This window comes from Populus euphratica, unplaced genomic scaffold, assembly GCF_000495115.2.
Source record: "Populus euphratica unplaced genomic scaffold, PopEup_1.0 scaffold10.1, whole genome shotgun sequence".
Classification (NCBI taxonomy): domain Eukaryota; kingdom Viridiplantae; phylum Streptophyta; class Magnoliopsida; order Malpighiales; family Salicaceae; genus Populus; species Populus euphratica.
The window spans coordinates 523,154-544,316 of NW_011499856.1; the positions used below are offsets into that span (position 1 = coordinate 523,154).

At 39.6% G+C, this 21,163-nt stretch overlaps 1 protein-coding gene across 1 annotated transcript; it reads left to right on the forward strand.

The window, feature by feature from the left end:
* Nucleotides 1-6,293: 6,293 nt before the first annotated feature.
* On the forward strand, nt 6,294-20,354 carry LOC105123247 (receptor-like protein kinase FERONIA; the record flags this gene model as incomplete). The annotated part of the gene is given in 4 exon segments (XM_011022759.1): nt 6,294-6,621; nt 6,624-8,204; nt 10,883-11,536; nt 20,344-20,354. Coding segments are annotated over 4 exon segments (2,499 nt in total), but the record flags the coding sequence as incomplete, so codon positions are not given.
* Nucleotides 20,355-21,163: the final 809 nt, after the last annotated feature.

A 21,163-nucleotide genomic window follows, 5' to 3' on the forward strand; every position in this document is an offset into this window, starting at 1 on the left:
TGAAAATTAATGTGGTGGTCCCACCATCACATGGTGTGGGACCATACACAACAAATCTCCCCCTCACACACCATGTGAGGAATTCGCCATACCGGCGATCAATATGTAAAATTCAATTTAGGAGGCTCTAACAAGCCTGCTTCCTTTCTGCAAAACTCAAACTTCTCTCTCGGTAGAGGTTTGGTCATCATGTCAGACACGTTGTCATCAGTATGGATCTTCTTAACAACGAATGACTTCATCTCCATAGCATCTCGAATCCATTGATATCTAACCTCAATGTGCTTTGATCGAGAGTGAAAAGTAGGATGCTTACTGAGATGGATTGCACTTTGACTATCACAGTGCAATACAAAGTTCTCTTGAACTAGGCCAAGTTCATGCAAGAACTTCTTCATCCATAACAACTCTTTGCCCCCTTCAGTAAGAGCAATATATTCGGCCTCTGTAGTGGATAATGCAACACATTTTTGCAACCTTGATTGCCATGAGACTGCTCCCCCTGCAAACTTCATCAAGTATCCTGATGTGGACTTTCTAGAATCAACATCACCAGTCATATCTGCATCTGTGTATCCATCCAACATAGGTTTATCATTACCAAAACATAAACCAAAACTAGAAGTACCTTTGAGATACCTGAGTATCCATTTCACTACTGACCAGTGTTCTTTACCAGGATTGGAGAGGAACCGACTAACCACACCAACTGCATGAGCTATATCCGGCCTTGTGCAAACCATGACATACATCAAGCTACCAACTGCGGATGCATAAGGAACCTTTTTCATCTCATCTTTTTCTTCATCACTTGAAGGACACTGCTTAGAACTTAGTTTAAAGTGGCTTGCAAGTGGAGAACAAACAGGTTTGGAGTTGCTCATGTTGAATCTCTCAAGTACCTTTTGAACATATCTCTCCTGAGATAGCCAAAGTTTTCCCTTCTTCCTGTCACGTGTGATCTTCATACCAAGAATCTGTTTTGCTGGTCCCAAGTCTTTTATTGCAAAAGACTTGCTCAACTCTTCCTTCAACATCTGAATCTTCTTAGCATCATGGCCAACAATCAACATATCATCCACATACAACAAGAGAATAATAAAGTTTCCATCTGGAAACCTTTTCATAAATACACAATGATCAGAAGTGGTCCTGTCATAACCATGATCCACCATAAAAGAATCAAACTTCTTATACCATTGTCTTGGAGCTTGCTTTAACCCATATAAGCTCTTTTTCAACTTACAAACTAGCTGCTCTTTACCTTTTGCTTCAAAACCTTCAGGCTGCTCCATGTAGATCTCCTCATCCAAATCACCATGAAGAAAGGCAGTTTTCACATCAAGTTGTTCTACTTCAAGATTCAAACTAGCAGCTAAGCCAAGCACAACTCGGATTGAAGACATCTTGACCACTGGTGAAAAGATTTCTTCAAAATCAATACCTTTCTTCTGTCCGAAGCCTTTCACAACCAATCTTGCCTTGTACCTTGGCTGTGAGCAATGTTCATCAATTTTCAACCTGAACACCCATTTGTTCTTGAGTGCTCTCTTACCTTTAGGAAGCTTCACTAACTCAAAGGTATGGTTTTCATGCAAGGATTTCATCTCTTCTTGCATTGCTTTCAACCACTCACTTTTCTTCTCATGTGACATAGCTTCATCAAAGCATTCTGGCTCTCCCCTATCAGTGACCAACACATACTCATGAGGAGAATATCTGGTGGAAGGTTGGCGAGGTCTAGCTGACCTTCTCAATTGTGGCTCATCTGAAGCTTCCTGCATAACCTGTTCAGGAATAACATCAACATCATCATTAGTTGCTTCAGGATCACCAACTAATGGCTCAATAAGAGAACCACCACCACCATCATTTTGCAAGTCTCCCCCATGATTAGCAGGCATTAAAGGTAACTGTGGAGTAGGTCTTGGATTTGAATTAGTTGGAATAAAAACAGTGAACTCTGTTTTCTCCTTTTGTTCAAAGTCTTCAATGGTTTGATCTTCAAAGAAGATAACATCTCTACTTCTCACAATTTTCTTCTCCTTTGGATCCCATAACCGATAGCCAAACTCATCATCTTCAGAGCCCAAGAAAATGCACTGCTTTGTCTTGCTGTCAAGCTTAGACCTTTCATCTCTAGGAACATGTACAAATGCCCTGCATCCAAACACTCTTAAGTGTGCATAAGAGACATCTTTTCCTTTCCAAACTCTATCTGGAACATCAAATTCAAGAGGAACTGATGGAGAAAGGTTGATCATTGCAACTGCAGTCTTCATTGCCTCACCCCAAAAAGACTTAGGCAGCTTTGCATGAGAAAGCATACATCTAATTCTTTCAACAATGGTTCTGTTCATTCTCTCAGCCACTCCATTCTGCTGTGGAGTCTTAGGAACTGTCTTCTCCAACTTGATACCATGTTCCCTGCAGTACTTCTCAAAAGGACCCCTATATTCACCACCATTGTCAGCTCGAACACATTTGAGCTTTCTACCAGTTTCTCTTTCAACTCTGGCATGGAAATCCTTAAAGACATCAAGCACCTGATCTTTGGATTTCAAACAAGTGGCCCAAATTTTCCTGGAGTGATCATCAATAAAACTAACAAAGTACAATGCACCCCCAAGAGACTTGTCAATCATAGAGCAAACATCAGTATGAACTAAATCAAGAACATGTGATCTTCTATGTGAAAGTGATCTTTGAAATGCAACTCTGTGTTGTTTGCCAACTAAACAATGAGTACATGTGTTCAAGTTCATACCTTTTAATGGAAGGTAGTTCTTCTTGGCAAGGATGCCAAGGCCTTTCTCACTTAAATGTCCAAGCCGCTTATGCCACAGATCAGTAGAGCAATCTTCAATTGCATTCACCTCCCCTTTGATCACCTTGGCTTGTGACATGTAGAGACCCATTTTCTTCCCTTTAGCAACAATCAGGGAATTTCTGGAGAGCTTCCATTTACCATCTCCAAAGTAATTGTGATAGCCTTCTTCATCAAGAGTACCTGTAGAGATTAAGTGTAGGCGCATATCAGGCACATGCCTAACATCTTTGAGTAGCAACTTGCACCCAGTATTGGTTTCCAACCAAATGTCTCCAATGCCCACAACACTAGCCATCCCTTGATTTCCCATCCTAACTTGACCAAAGTCACCAGCAGTGTAGGATGTGTAAAAATCACGTCGGGGTGTAACATGGTAAGAAGCTGCTGAATCTGCAACCCAGGTGGTATCCTGACATGCAAGATTAACACAACCATCATCACAAACAATGGCAACATCACCATCATATACAACTGCAGCTGTACCATTCTCTTCATTCTTGTCTTCATCTTTACCCTTTTTATCTCTTTTATACTTTCTGCAATCCTTTTGCATATGCCCAGGCTTGTCACAATAATAGCACTTAAAACCCTTCCTTGACTGAGATCTTCCTCTTGGCTTCCATTTGCCTTTTCTATTGCTGGATTCTCTATCTTGCTTGTTGTGAGAGAACCTGCTTGGACTTCTCCCTCGACTTTCTGTAACAAGTGCATGAGACTCAGAAGTGCTTGTGCCTTTCCTCCTCTTCTCTTCATTGAGGATACAATCCTTCACTGTTTTCAAAGTGATCTTCCCATTCGGAGTAGAATTGCTAAGTGACACCACCAAAGTCTCCCAACTATCCGACAATGAACTCAGTAGGATTAGTGCTTGCATTTCATCAGCTAACTCCAGATTCATCAATGACAACTGATTCAAGAACCCTTGGAATATATTTATATGCACTGAAGCATCTTCACCATCTCTATACTTCAAATTCACAAGGTCTCTAATTACAAAAACCTTGTTTTGTGCACTCTCCTTAGCAAATGTTTCTTCCAACATCTTCCAAACTGTATAGCAGTCATGTTCTTGAGAAATATGATTAATGGACTTAGAAGATACCCATTTTCTAACATTAGCAGTAGCCTTTCTATTTAGTCCATTCCATTTTGCATCATCCATATCATCAGGCTTTATTCCTTTACATTCAATCGGTAAAGCCAAATCATTGCAATATAAGTGATCCTCCATCATTGTTTTCCATAAAAAATAATTTGAGGAAGTAAGCTTTATCATACCCGAATCTTCCTTTTCCATTTTAACTGCACAAGAAATTCAATCTACACAACCAGGCTCTGATACCACTTTGTTGGGAAAACTCGGAACAACCGGACACCAATTTACCCGGATCAATTCAGCGGAATACAATTACAATTCACAAGTCCCAATTCTTTCCCTCTTTGTGCAGTAAAACAGAATCAAACAATGATAAAAAATAATGCAAATAATCACAAAATCAACACCAAGATTTTTAACGTGGAAAACCCGATGCGGGAAAAACCACGGGACCGTAGTCCACCTAAAAACTTCCACTATCAACAAATAATGGGTTCACAATCATTCTTCCTCAGATTCAACTAAGGGATACAACATATATATCATCAAGAACAACTTATTCTTGGATTACAACAAGATTAAAGGAGAATTATTTGAGAAAAACTCACAAAACTGACAGCCCCGTTTTCTGTCAAAACGGCCAGCTTCCACACTACTAATCTTCGATCCAACCGTTCAGAATGAAGAGCAACATGTCTAGAAGCTGCTGTCAAAATCTCAGCCCGATCCAACGGTGAACGAGCTGGAAATCGAAGAAAGAATAAAGGCTGTTCTGCTGCCTTTTCTTCTCTTTTTCTCTCTTGATTTTCTTCTCCTCTCTTCTCTTTTCAAATCTTGTGCTACAGTACCCGAACCACTTAATTTTAAAGTGGTCAGCTGCCTCTCTTCTCATTAAATGTGGTGGTCCCACTATCACATGGTGTGGGACCATACACAACAATATCCAGCGTTTGAAGCCTTCTTAGCGGTGACGTTTATTTAGTGCTCTTCAAACTCAGTAACAGAAGGGTACAGACAGAAAGAGATGAGGCCTAACGTAAGTATTGAATTCCTCTGGTGGCTCTCTTTAATATCCTGCTGGTTTCGGTGATCACATCTGCTTCTGCAGCTGCCTTTCCTGAAAGCAAACTCGAGTCCCATTTTCAATGCCACAATCGGTGAAGGTAATGAAGAGGAGTTCTCCATGGAATCTGAAGTGCATCAGAGACTACTGGCCTCTCAGGGTAACTATATTAACTATAAGAGTTTAGAACGACAACCACTTTGCAATGCACAAATTATATGGCAACTGTGCAAAACCGATCAATGGTAACTCTCGGCCTTGCACTTGCTACAATCAGTGCATACATGGTAGTTGATCAAGGAAGAGGGGACAAAGGGGTCAGTTCTTTATCTGTCTGCGTGGGTTTCGATTTGAATAGCCACCCATTAAGCGCAAGGTGACCCAATCCGTCTATGTGAGCTCCACCAAGATGGGTGGATCAGTTTGCTCTACGTGTAGGGTGACTGTCTGAACCCTTCTTCTTTCTTTTTACTCATGATTCCGATGAGTATAACAATAAAATTTGTATATACTTAATGATGATTTATAATTGAAGAAAATAGCAAGCAATTGCTGTGTTGAGACGATATCTAGTGATTGTCTTTCTCGTGCTCTAATTAATGGCGAAGCTTCCTTAATCTATTGCAAGCTATGAAGTTGAAAAAAAGATCTTGGAATGTTCACAGGTTTGCATAAGGTGTCCTGTTTGTAAAAGATAAGAACATTTGCTAGACCTGTTCAATGTAGAAGACTTGGATTTTCCTTAGAATTGAAGTGATTTCAGCATGATTTTTTCAACAATGAAACTCAATGTCATTTCATTTATTATTCCAATTATTTTTCATCCACCGAGAACTCCATTCAGTTTCCCCTCATGCATGGAAATCAAGCTTAACAGGATGAGAGCGAACAAATTGCCATCTCCAGGGAAGAGAGGACAGCTTGCCTCTTCTTCACTGATGCTATTGATTTTATTCGGCACCAAGTATGTCGAGAGATAAATCCATTATTCTTCGATTAATGGGAAGAAAGATTTCTCATTACCACCAAGTTTTGTAGTAAGCGATTACTATGCCAGATGAGAAGATTTTTGGTTATAAGCTCAGCCCAAAAAGGCACGCTCATGAACCAAAAAGGAATAGGTCGATCCTTCGTTGAAATTAGATTGTTCATGGCGGCTTTATTGCGGAACTCAGAACCACACAACGGGAAGTAGCCATCGAAAGCTGACCCAGTACAGCGACCAATGTGTCCCATTAGCCATGTCGTCGAATTTTCTTCTCCGAAGGGCTTCAAATATATTATTTTATTATTCTCAACCTGAGCAAAAATGTTACTGTATGAGACAGCAACACCATTGATCATCTTCCCTTAAATCAAAATCTTTGCATTTAATAGTTATGATTTCTTACTCCAATTTATTCCACAAAAGAAATAGCATATTAATGTCCATCTTCATCGCTCTCTACCTTCTCCCTCCCCTCCATCTCTTCCTCTGTGTTACTGCTACTAAAGATTACTCATTGCCATACAGCCCCACTGATCTAATACTCCTTAACTGTGGTGCATCCTCTAATTTGTCATCTCCAGATGGTCGCAGTTGGGATGGTGATTCCCAGTCTAAATTTGCTGCCTCTAACCCCCCAGAAGCCTCATCTGTGACAGTCAAGACCCCTCTGTCAACCAAGTCCCATACATGACAGCCCGTATTTTTCACTCTAAATTCACTTACACGTTTCCAGTCTTGCCTGGCCCAAAATTTGTGCGTCTCTACTTTTATCCAGCTTCTGATTCAAATCTTGATATATCCACATCCTACTTTTCTATTAGTGCCAATAACTACCAGCTGCTGAACAACTGTAGTGCCTCTCTTACAGTTTCTGCTATAATACCTCCAGTTGACTACTTCACCAAAGAGTTCATCATCACCGTGAGGGACAACCAGAAGCTTGAATTAACCTTCGTTCCGTCTCCAGCATCTTTTTCCTTCGTTAATGGTATCGAAATTGTTTCCATGCCAGACAGCTTCTATGCTCGTGGCCATGATAATCCACTAGCCTATGTGGGCCCCGATGTCCCCACCTTCCTGGATAACACAACTGCGCTTGAGACAGTTTATCGACTGAATGTTGGGGGGCAAGATAGCGGCAGCACAGGAGATACTGGCATGTACAGGACATGGAATCAAGATTTAGAGTATCTCATTGGACAAAGTGGGAACACTACATATCTCCCAGGCGTTAAGATAAAGTAAACAACCAAAACGCCAGCTTACTCCGCACCTGTTATGGTATATAGTACTATGCGTTCAATGGGTCCTGAACCACGTCTTAACATGAATTACAATCTCACGTGGATCTTCCCAGTTGATGCTGGTTTCCTTTATCTCCTTAGACTCCACTTTTGTGAGACTCGAATGGAGTTCATAAATGTAAATCAACAGGTATTTTTAATATTCATCAACAATCAAACGGCAGAGCATGATGCAGATGTGATCCATATGAGCGGGGGCAACGGCATTCCAGTTTACAAAGACTACATCGTGCTGGTCCCTCAAGGGAGCCAGAGCAAGCAGTACTTGAGGCTCGAACTACACCCTAACATGGAACTGAAACCTACTTATGCTGATGCAATCTTGAATGGCTTGGAAATATTCAAGCTGAATAAAACAGACAAAAATCTTGCAGGAATCAACCCTGAGCCAACAGTGGCTCCTCCACCAGCAGAACAACATCCAGAGAGAAGAACGGGCAAAAGATCATCAATAATTATGGTTATAGGCATCGTTGGAGGTTCCATATGTGCAGTATCTGCTTGCTCTCTTATTCTTTATTTCTTTGCTTTCAAGCAGAAGCGAGTCAAGGACCCTAGCAAGAGTGAGGAAAAATCCTCCTGGACTATTATATCACAAACATCTAAGTCCACGACTACAATCTCTTCATCACTACCTACTAATCTTTGCCGACGGTTTACATTTTTCGAAATCAACGAAGCAACAGATAACTTTGATGATCAAAATATTATTGGTTCAGGGGGATTTGGTACTGTGTATAAAGGATACATTGAATACGGTTTCATCGCAGTAGCCATCAAACGACTAGATTCATCATCAAAGCAAGGGACACGTGAGTTCCGGACAGAGATTGAGATGCTATCCGATCTTCGCCACCTCCATCTAGTGTCACTGATTGGATACTATGATGATCATGGCGAGATGATCCTTGTATACGATTATTGTTGGGAAATTCCGACCGGTAATATTCTGATACTTGCTCATAGGAGGGTCAAGCACACTGACACAATATTTAACGTGGTTCGGCAAAACCGCCTACATCCACGGGAGAAGTCAATATATTTAGAGATAGAGAAAGAATACAAAACAAATACATGGAGGAGGAGGATTACACCCTCTCATACTCAACTCTCAACTCTCTTTGCTGCACTTGCAGCTGCTGCCATTGCAGCTCTCTCTTTCTCTCTACTCTCTTCACATTTTCATAATTCTCTTCACTCATTTTGCTCTCTTGCATATGCCTCTATTTATAGGCATTCATGGAGGCTTTTTTTCAACAAAAGTGGCTGCCAACTCCAACTCTTCTTCAACAATGGTGGCTGCCAACCTTTGATATCTTGGATGAGTGCACATGGTTGGTGCAATAGCAAATGGTTGTTGCACATTAATGGCAACCAACCTAACAATCACCCCCTTTGCCATTCATGTGGGGCAGTTGTCCTCTTTCTTCTTCAACACAAGCTTGCATCTTACAGCTCTTCCAAGCTTTCCATTTTGAGAGCTTTTATAGCCAAGTTTACAGGTACTTGCCAAATCTTTCAATTATCAGGGTGACCTAAGCACACCTTTTCTCACACAAAAGTATCATTATAACCAGATAGTCTACCACATCACATCTGAATAGTGTTAACGCTTGTCTCTAGAACAACATTCCCCTTCGAGCGTATCAACCATGCTCGGTCCGGAATGATTCATCAAGCCTCACATCAAGGCTTATAACACCCCCTCAAATGGATATTTCAAGTGAGACAGTTATTATCTGAGTATCTTAATATGATCATATGCTCACCACTCTTCCAAGAGTCTACTCATCCAGGAGTTGCGTCTGCCCTCTGTTCCACCCTAGGAACCACGACTTACTTCTCCATGAGTCTCCCACTCTTAGTCTCAAGAGTCCAGGTAGCTTTCCACCTTTAAGCATGGGGGCAGCCCATAAAAGGTTGATCCATATCTGTCTTCATACTCTGAGTATTACAATGCCATTACCAAGCTCACCACCTTGACAAGAGTCAACTTGTTCCCAGAACCTGCGCATGCCCTCTGCTCCTTCATAACAGCCGCGTCTTAATTCTCCACAAGTCATCCACTTATTGTCCAAGGCAAATGTCTTCTAGCTCATTGATCTTTAGCATGGGGGCAATATCCATGAAAGTCAATCCTGCATTTGTTTCTATACTCATCATAGCCCTTTTATTGGCTATCCATCTGTCCACTCATACCTAGCCATCACATTGGCTCTAGGGCGTTCTGAACTAGGCTCCTTCCACGGCCCTCACACCTTATCCTGAGGTGTCTCCGCTCGTCATCATGCAGCAGTCTGATCATGGGCTCATCTCATAGCCCTCACACCTTCTCTTTAAGGTGTCTTCGCCTTTTATAGGCGGTCGCATTCTTCTTTAGCTAAGATGCTTCAAAGTGGCTCCATAAATTCTTTGCCACTAATTACATAGAAAGAGAAAGTTGCGGTATACTCCTCGCAATCCTCCACCTCAATTTCTATGTTTAGAGCTTCTACGCCTTTTCTGCTTAACAGCTCCACCCACACTAACTCCCTTTGGTGTCTTCGCCTTTCATCATAGGCGGTCACCTTTTATCACAGGTGTTTGCACCCCCTCAATTAGGTGCATCTGCAACAACTCATCCTTCCATCCTTGAGATTTTGATGACTCTACAGTATTCTCTATACCATTTTTAAACCAACAATCCTTTTTGAAGTGCCCCTTTTTGCCACAGTTGTAGCATTTCACAGCCTTCTTACTTCTTGATTTGGACCTCCCCTGCCTTTGACTCCCACTAGAGCCATGCTCTGTTGATCTTCCTCTTGACACCAACAACGCCTCTGCTTGGTTTGAACTATTTCTGTCTCCTTTGTTTTTGCGCCTATTTTCTTCTTCCAAGATAGCGGCTGCAACATCATCGAAGACTAGATAATCTGAGAGGATATTATTTGTCAAGTTGATAATGAGCTGATCATACGAATCAGGAAGACTTTGAAGTAGAAGCTCTGCACGTTCATTTTCCTCTATTTGCTGACCCAATGTAGTGAGTTGTGAAAATAGAGTTCTTATTGTGTTGATATGGTCAGTCACCGATGTGGTTTCTGCCATTTGTCAACAATGTTAGGCATTAATTTGTCAACAATGTTAGGCACAAAAGAACTCTATTTTCACTCTCCACCTCAAATTGTCCAAATGATCGGGTGTCTAGAGTTCTTATTGTGTTGATATGGTCAGTCACCAATGATTGGCACCCTATTTTGACTTGGATAGATGTTGTGACAAGATGAGCTGCTGTCAAACATAAGCAAGGAATAGGGAGAAATCTGAAGAACCAAAATTGCACGAGAGCACACGAAGATTGTGTAGGAGTACCTGGAGGATCCAACGAGGTACTATAATGAGACAACATGTGCAAGGAGAAGAAGAGTTCCTAGATGAAGCTCAGAGCAGAGACTATGAAAAAGTTGTATTCCCACATTACTTAGTAAAATCCTTCTATACTTGCCCGTGGACGTAGCCAAATTGGGTGAACCACGTAAATTCTTGTGTGTTATTTCTCATTTTATCTTGTCCCTTACCTTTTGTCTTGTCGGGTTTGCATGTCAGCATCCTAACAATTACATATCAAGAGGCACCCTTAGAGAACATCTATACAAAACAAAGAACTCTCCTCTTCCATGGAAGCAAAGGCTAGAAATATGCATTGTTGCTGCAAAAGGGTTGCATTATCTTCATTCAGGAGCAAAGCACACAATCATTCACCGTGATGTGAAGTCAACAAACATATTGTTAGATAAGAATTGGGTGGCTAAGGTTTCAGATTTTGGGCTGTCCAGATTGGGTCCCACTAGTACATCCCAAACCCATGTTAGCACTGTAGTTAGAGGTAGCATTGGATATGTGGATCCAGAGTACTACCGTAGGCAACACCTAACAGAGAAATCTGATGTTTATTCATTCGCTGTGGTTTTGTTTGAGGTGCTATGTGCAAGGCCACCAGTGATTCCAAGTTTACCGAAAGATCTATCAAGCTTAGCTGACTGGGCACGAAAATGTTACCAAAGAGGAACCCTTGATCAGATCGTGGATCCACATTTAAAGGGCGAGGTTTCCCCTGTTTCTTTAAATAAGTTTGCAGAGATTGCTAACAGTTGCTTACATGGTCAAGGAATTGTACGCCCTAAAATGGGTGATGTCGTTTGGGGCCTTGAATTTGCATTGCAGCTTCAACAAACTGCTGAGAAAAATGCCAACAGTGTAATGGTCCTAATTTGCATTTCTCATAAAATTGATTCCATGATTCTGAACTATTAAGGGTTTTTTTTTTTCATTTTCGATTGAATTAATCGTGTGACGATGTCTTCTTTTTCCTTCATAAGCCAATCTTTGTAGAACACAGGACAACAAAAGCTATCATGGAAAGGGAGAACAAAAAACAGACACAAAAAAAAAATGAACCAAATCTTCTGGTATAGAAGGCAAAAGGCCACAAATCAAGACAGCTAAAACAACAGCCTAAAGGAGAGTCGGGACTACAGAGACGGAGACAGAAACGAGGCTATCCTAAGCACCATCCTCTAGTCTATCACTCCATAGTTCATACATAGACACCAAGCAAAACTAATCCCCAGCTTCCTAGGACAATGGCATGGTTATTGATTCTTTCTTCGTCTTCCTCAATCGAATTTGCTGTGAAAAATCAGTGTTCCAAACACATACAGTGTACCCCCAGATAAACCTTTAGATACAATGCCTGCCAGCTCCTATTAGCATTACCCAAATTGGATTTATCAACTTATCATTCATAGCCTCCACTAAACACAAATTTAACGTGATGTATTATAGTTAGATTTTGAGCTGCTCTACGCTATTCTCATGCTTTAGATTTTTATTCCTCGTATTCCAAACAAACACTTACAGATTGATAATTATGTTAGGTGATCCAAACATTCAAACACACACAAATTTACGTGGTTCGGCAACTTGCCTACTCCACGGAGCTACTGGTTTGTATTAATCAAGCTCAAAAGCAATACAAACAACAAAACAAGGAGGAGGAGAAAACTTCTCAACTCAACTCAACTCTCACCCTTAGCTCTCTCTCTGTGTTTCTCTTTATCTCGTGGTGCTCATCAGCTATCAATGGCACTCTCTATTTATAGCTGATGTGGGAGACAAGTTTCTTCTTTAGTCAACAATGGTGGGCAACAATTTCTTTGGTTAGGCACCCACCATGCAACCACCATTGACTTTAGCCATGTCTAACATGGCTGCCACCAACCATGTTGTGTCCACACCCAACAATCTCCCACTTGGACACAAATGGCGCTAGATCTGTTTTTTAATCTTTAAGTCCAACTGAAGCTTTACACAGCTTCAGTTTATCAAGAGTGACTCCTTTGGTTAACATGTCAGCTGGATTCTTGCTTCCACAGATCTTTTCAAGTAACAGTTGTTCATCGTCGAGCAGTTGCCGGATGAAGTGATATTTGATCTGTATGTGCTTTGTTCTGGAGTGAAATGCTGGATTCTTGGCAAGGAAGATTGCACTCTGACTGTCACTATACAAAGTACCCTTTCCATGCATCTTGCCCAATTCTTGCAGGAAACTCTGTAGCCATACTATCTTTTTTGCGGATTCTGAAACTGCGACATATTCAGCTTCTGTCGTTGAAAGAGCAACTATCTTTTGCAAGGTAGAACTCCAAGAAACAGCAGTGCCTCCTAGAGTGTATATATAACCTGTAGTACTCTTTCTGCTATCAACATCTCCTGCTAGATCAGCATCTACAAAGCCTTCAAGTTTCAAACCGCCAGCTGTGAAAATAAGACATGTCTCCGATGAGCCTTTTAAGTACCTCATGATCCATTTCACTGCCTCCCAATGCTGCTTTCTAGGATTGCTCATATATCGGCTTACAACTCCCACTGCATGGGCAATATCTGGTCTAGTACAGACCATGGCATACATCAAGGAGCCGATAGCTGAGGCGTATGGGATCTGGTCCATGTATCCACGTTCTAGCTCAGTTTTTGGTGACTGGTCTTTACTGAGCTTGAAATGATTCCCCAGAGGTGTACATACTGGCTTAGCATTATCCATACTAAACCTGCTGAGAACCTTCTTGAGATACTCTGCCTGTGAAAGCTTTAGTATGCCTTTGTCTTTGTCTCTGATGATTCTCATGCCAAGTATTTGTTTAGCAGCTCCCAGATCCTTCATTTCAAACTGTTTTGACAACTGTTGCTTTAGCTTGTCAATCTCTTCCATGCTGGAACCTGCAATTAACATATCATCCACATATAGCAGTAGAATGATATAGGAGTTGTCAAAATGTTTGACATAGCAACAATGATCAGCCTGACATTTTGTGTATCCCGTACTACTCATGAAGTTATCAAACTTCTTGTACCACTGTCTTGGAGCTTGCTTCAAACCATATAGACTCTTCTTTAGTTTGCAAACTTGACTCTCCTTTCCTGGTATTGCAAACCCCTCTGGTTGTTGCATGTAAATGTCTTCCTCCAATTCTCCATGAAGAAATGCTGTTTTTACATCTAATTGTTCAAGATGTAAATTTTCTGCAGCTACTATCCCCAGAACAACTCTGATTGTTGTAAGCTTCACAACTGGAGAAAATATCTCAGAATAGTCGATCCCCTTCTTTTGCTGAAACCCTTTTACAACAAGTCTTGCTTTGAACCGTTTGCTTCCGTCATGCTCGGTCTTTACTCTGTAGACCCACTTGTTTTGCAAGGCCTTCTTTCCTTCAGGCAGTTTGGTTAACTCCCAAGTCTTGTTCTTCAGCAATGACTCCATCTCGTCTTTCATGGCTAACTCCCACTTGCTCGAGTTTCCATCTTGTAAGGATTCTTCATAAGTTAATGGTTCACCACCATCGGTCAGCAAGATATAATTAAGTAGAAGTGTGAACCGTTGTGGAGGCTTTATAGTCCTGGAAGACCTGCGAACAGCTGGTTCACTTGGCTCTGCACTATCTTGTGTAGAAGTGGTGGGTACTGAAGTGCTTGAACTGTCTTGTATGAACTCTTGAGTGGTAACATCAGGAAGCCCTTCTAATTGTATGAATTCAGATTTCTCTGGACTCGTATCTGAATCAGTTATTTCTAGTTCTGTACTTGATTTGTCTTTGTACAAAACTTTCTCGTTGAAGATCACGTTCCTGCTTCTGATAATCTTCCTGTTTTGATCATCCCAGAACCGAAATCCAAATTCTTCATCTCCATAGCCAATAAAGAAACATTTCTTTGATTTGGCATCCAGCTTGTTGCGAGCATCAGAGTCTACATGCACATAGGAAACACACCCAAAGACCTTTAGGTGAGAAAGCTGTACTTCTTTTCCTCTCCAGACTTCCTCGGGCAGTCTGAACTCCAAAGGTACTGATGGTCCACGGTTGATCAAGTAAACTGCAGTATGAACTGCATCAGCCCAGAATGTTTGAGGTAGCCCAGAATGAAACCTCATGCTTCTAGCTCGTTCATTGATGGTCCGGTTCATCCGTTCAGCAATACCATTCTGTTGTGGTGTGCCTGGAACTGTCTTTTCCATTCTGATACCGTTGACAGCGCAATACTCCTTGAAACCTCCATCAATGTATTCTCCTCTATTATCAGATCGTAAGCATTTCAGCTTCAAACCTGATTCAGTCTCAACCATAGCCTTCCATTTCTTGAATGTGTCAAACACATCAGATTTATTTTTCAGAAAGTAGACCCATACCTTTCTGCTAAAGTCATCAATAAAAGTGACATAGTACCGAGAACCGCCAAGAGATGCTACTGGAGCTGGTCCCCATAAATCTGTGTGCACCAGTTCTAGTTTTCTTGGTCTTAAGGTCCTGCCAACCTTTAAGAAACTGAGCTTCTTCTGTTTTCCGAGAACACAGCTTTCACAAATGTCTAGATCAATATTTTTTAATTCTGGCAGCTTTCCCTTTGACTGAAGTATCTTCATCCCCTTTTGACTCATATGGCCGAGTCTACAATGCCATAGCTGCGCCTGATTTTCTGCTTCAGTAGAGGCAATTATATCTGCTGATCTTGTGGTCATATACAGGGTGCCGGTTTTCTTTCCACGAGCCAAAACCATTGCTCCCTTTGATACCTTCCACATTCCTCCACAAAAAAGGATTGAATGACCACTATCATCAAGTTGTCCGACCGAGATCAGCTTCTTCTTTAGTCCAGGAACATGCCTTACATTTTGCAAGTTCCATATAGATCCATTCATTGTCTTGATTTGCACATCTCCTATACCCACAATCTCCAATGGTTGTCCATCGGCCAGATAGACTACCCCGTGATCTCCAGCAATATAGTTTTGCATCATTTCATGGTGTGGTGTACAGTGAAATGAAGCTCCAGAATCAAGAACCCAATCATCAATAGGACTATGTACAGTAAGAATCAAAGCATCTTGTACCTCGTCTGTAGTGGCGTTTGCAGAATCAGCTTCAGGTTTCTTTGGTTTTGTGCAACTCCTCATAAAATGGCCAGGTTTGCCACAATTCCAACATTCAACCTGCTTCCTGGGTCCAAACTTGCTTTTGCTTCTGTACCTGGATTTTGATCTGCCTCTGGATAAGCCTCTGTCTTGTCTCCTTCCTCGAGTGTTGATGTTGAAAGCTGAACCTGAACTTGAGCTTTCACCCGAGTCTTTTCTTCGTACTTCTTCAGCTAAAATCAGGTCTCGGATATCATCATACTTTAATTTGGATTTTCCAGCTGAGTTGCTTACGGCTGTTCTCATACCTTCCCAACTGCTTGGAAGTGAAGCTAGCAAAATAAGTGCTCGGATCTCATCATCAAACTCAATTTCAACGGATGACAATTGATTTGTGATGGTGTTGAAATTATTAAGATGCTGTGTAACAGAGGTGTTTTCTGTCATCTTCAGGTTGAACAGCTTCTTCATCAAGTGCACTTTGTTATTTGCTGATGGCTTCTCATACATCCCAGACAAGGCTTCCATCAATCTTGCTGTGGATTTCTCTTTTGTAACATTATGAGCAACTCTTCTTGATAATGATAGCCGGATAATGCCCAAGACTTGTCTATCAAGTATTTGCCAATCTTCTTCTGACATGTTTTCTGGCTTGCTCCCCAACAGAGGAAGATGAAGTTTCTTTCCATATAGATAATCTTCAATTTGCATTTTCCAATATCCAAAATCAGTTCCATCAAATTTTTCAATTCCTGCAGCCTTTATTTCATCAGCCATTTTTACTCTTTCTCGGATTTGAATCTCAAAAATCTGACCTTACAGATGTGTCCGGAATGGCCAAAAATGCTGGAAACGACACTGAGATCACCCAAATCGGACTTCGGATGGCTCCGATTTAAACAATCAAAACTTGAGATAACTGGACGCTGCAGATGAAGCCATGTGGCAGGAGGAATAGTCGCTGCGCCACACCGGATCAAAACCCAGGTATGCTGACGTGTCAGGATGATGTGTCACACACGTAAGCAATGTGGGGTCCACCGAATCTGACGTGGCAGACCCGCGGAGATTTGTGGATGACGTGGCAGTGCTGACGTGGCAGGGGTGACGTGTCTGCTTGACCGGTCAGACGGCTGACGTGGCAGGGGCGCGCGACTGCTGACTGTGCTGGACGGCTGATGTGTCTGCTGACGTGGCAGTGTCGATTTGCAGGAATTGGCGAGGAAGACGCGTGACGCGCGTACGGCGCGTCTGTGCGCGTGGGCAGTACTGGTGGTGGCGCGTGCGGGCATGCAGGACGTCGGATTTTCGCCGGGTTTTCACCAGTGGATGTCTCTCGTCGTCCTCTTCACGGTGGTATGTTCAAAAACACGTTTTGAGAACTTTGATTTTTTAGTTTGGATCAAACACCCTCTTTTTTCAAGAACTTTCAAGAACAAGCTCTGATACCAGTTGTTAGGTGATCCAAACATTCAAACACACACAAATTTACGTGGTTCGGCAACTTGCCTACTCCACGGAGCTACTGGTTTGTATTAATCAAGCTCAAAAGCAATACAAACAACAAAACAAGGAGGAGGAGAAAACTTCTCAACTCAACTCAACTCTCACCCTTAGCTCTCTCTCTGTGTTTCTCTTTATCTCGTGGTGCTCATCAGCTATCAATGGCACTCTCTATTTATAGCTGATGTGGGAGACAAGTTTCTTCTTTAGTCAACAATGGTGGGCAACAATTTCTTTGGTTAGGCACCCACCATGCAACCACCATTGACTTTAGCCATGTCTAACATGGCTGCCACCAACCATGTTGTGTCCACACCCAACAAATTACACAAACAGAAAATAGAAAAATCAAGTAATAGTTATTGCTCATTCCAATATGTTTTTCATTCCATTCTATCATATTACAGCATCCCATGATGGGGTTGTGTTCTCTCGTATATGTTCAGGTTTTCCTACATCCTCCTCAACATTTCCGAAATTCATTTGAGTATCCTTCAGATTTTGAAAATCGATATTGTCTGCCTTTCTCAGCTTTGTAGTGTTTTTCTTTTCTTTTTTTCAGGAAATATAGACTTTTTTATTATAATCACGTCTTAAGGGTACTTTCTTTGTAAACTACCTTAGACGAAGTCTATAATATTCGATTGGATACTGCCAACGACTTTTTATTATAGTCATGTCTTATGGTTACTTTCTTTGTAACCTACCTTTGATGAAGTCTATGATATTCGAATTGGATACTGCCAACGACTTGAAAATCTTGCATGAGCTGAATTGCAATAGCATCAGCTTTCCCCTCATTAATTCTAAAAATTTTCTTAAACGCACATCCTTCACGGGATGTTTAATAACCACATCTAATTTTGATATCTTCTCATGGAGATCACTAATTAAAAAAATTGCATTTATAGCTTTTCCTTTGCCGTCACTTTCATCATCCTTCTCAAATTTTAGTATTTGATTATGGTACACCAAGGAGTTAGAATTATCAAAAATTTTAATTTTAATATCATATACATCACAATCAAAAAGTTATTTTCTTTGCTTATATCTTTGAAATATATTCTTAAAATTAATCAGAGATCCATAATCACTCTTCTCAAGATATCCTAAGCTATTAACCTCCGCCAACTAATGGGTTAATATTGCAATTTGTTTTTTCATATCTTATATCATCTGAACATTTCTTTTTAATTTTGTAATTTGTCATTGCATGTCTTCTATCACCATCTTTTGTACATCTCTTACTCAAGAGAAACCTTTTTATCCCCTCTTATACGAACATGTCTTACTCTACTACCTCTTTAGTCATAGTTATTCTAGCACATAGCAAGCAAATAATCAATTGTATCATTAGACTCTAATATCAATTAATAAACACAAACACAAACTAAAAAACAATAAATTATAAAGACATAACCTCTAGTATCATTGAAGCCAAATAAAATATCACACAAAACCCTAATTTATAATTTTATTACTTACAACTCCTTAAATAAACTTAAAAACTAACCTAAACAAACTAGAAACCTAAAAAAAAAAGTTATAAAAATTCTAAATAAACTAGGAAAAAAAATTATTATATATAAAGTTTAACTTCTTACACTAAATAGAAAAAAAAATAAAAGGAATTCCTAAAAAATCCTCCTTATAAAAGCTATTCATTGTTTAGTATCAGATATTGTGAAAAGGGTTAAATTTCATTAAAAGTTAGTTTTGTATTTTAAGGTTTAAGTCAGTTTAGTGTTTCAAGATGTGTTGTTAGGTTAGGAATGGAAAATAAGGAACTTATAAAAAAAAAATATTCTTAAGCTATCACTTCAAACTTTTTAAATTGATAACGCAATCTGATAAATACAAATAAAATAGACTAAAAAATCCCCCAAAATAGACCTAAAGGAATTCTATGAAAGAGAAAAAAGCTTAAAAAACACACAAGAAACTTAAGCTCTGGCTATCACCAAGAACATAGGCTTAAGCAAATGTCCCGAGCCCATGCTCCTTGCATTGGCATATGGACACTCGATACATGGGCACTATGAAGTGCATTAGGTGTCTGCCTAGTGCATATATGCTTAGTGCACCCCAATACATGTACACCCATGCAGGGCATACAACCAAATGGTGATGGGCATACATCTTATAGCCCTCGTGAGCACGGGTTGTCACGCCCGAGCTCAGTATATTTAGGTCTAAGCAGCGTTCTCAAATTCACTTTTACCTTTAATGGGCTCGGGCACCTTATCTAAACCCAACACTCACTAGAGAATTTTTTCTGAACCCCACTTAGGTCTCTAGATATTTTATATTGATCAAATACATATTATTTTTAATTTATTACAACTCAAAATATCACAATGTTGAAATTACATTTCAACTCCTCCTCTCCACAAAAGGATAAAATTCATGAGCTATAAATACATTATAAATCCTTGAGGTCAAAGGTTCACAATCTCTTCATTCTCTAATGCCTATATATTTTTAGAGTATCTCTCTCTAAAATATTATTGCACTTTCTCTCATTATAAAGTTATTGGTTTTATAGTCAGAGAATCCCACATCCACCAAAGGGGATTTTTTTGCAAGTATCAACTACCGATCACCTAGTTTACTAGACATCACTTGTTACCAGTTACCAACCCTATGGGCTTTTCATATCAAGTCACTAGATACATTCACTATGAAGAATGGACCAAATTGTTTGAACTTAAAAATCAACTAATTATCTAACACATCAACCTTATTCTTAAACATGTTAAATTTTAGAACTCATGAGAATCCATTATTACTTACAAGCACATGGATCTTATATTGACTTACTCGGCCACTATGTGTCTCCCTAAACTTAATAATTGATGCTCCATTATCTATATATGAAGGGGCCTCTATCATTGATAACTTGTCTATACAATTTACTTGTTTTTTATGTTATTTTTAATCACTTCAATATAATCCATGATCCACCGTGAGTTAGATATTTTTATTTTCTATAAAAGCATTGTATATGTAGGTTTTTTCAATGCATTTATGTAATTCAAAAAATTAAAGTGTAGATCAAAAAGTTTGCGCATACATGTAATCAAGTAAACCGAGAACTATATGTGCTAATAAATAAATAAAAAGTCATTAAAGATACTTAAAAATAAAACTTGAAAAATCAAGAGACAAATACAAATCAAGATATTTAATTTCGCAAAACGAGACATTTACACAATTATATTTGCTAAATTTTATTTATTATAAATTTTTTTTATTCAATTAAACGATAATAGAAATAGACAAACACATTAAATTAATTGAACAAAAAAATATTATACAAGGCTACACATATTAGAAATATTATTTGAAAATAAATATTTTTTATTTTTAAAAATATAGTTCACATATATATATATATATGAATTAGAAAAACCTCTTCAAAAATTAAAAACAAAAAGAGATATTAATCTAAATATAAATGATTTGTTATTTTACTAAAAAACACATATAAAAAGAAGCATTAATTGAAAAAATAAAGGGAAAAAAAGGTTAAGTGTTGTTGGGCCTGGCCCATTTCATTAGGGCTCACCTGACTAAGCTCTTTTTTTTTCGTTGCACTTGGAGCGGATGACATGTTGTCCACTTCTATTTAAAAATAAAAATTCAAATAGGACATCGCCTATTTAGATAGACAACGCGTTGTCTAATCTTGCCCAGATTGCAACTATTGTGGTGGTTGGAAAATCAAAACCCAAGTTTTTTTTACCTAAAGCTCATTTAGACCTAAAACACCTATAAAAAAAAACCATAGTAAACCTATTCATAACCTCAAAAAAAATAACCAAAAAATACCCTTCAAAAAATATAAATGAACCTAAAACCAAAAATCAACCTGAATTCATATTTACTTTTTCACAAACTTTAAAAGTAAGAAAAACATCTAATATAAGCTCT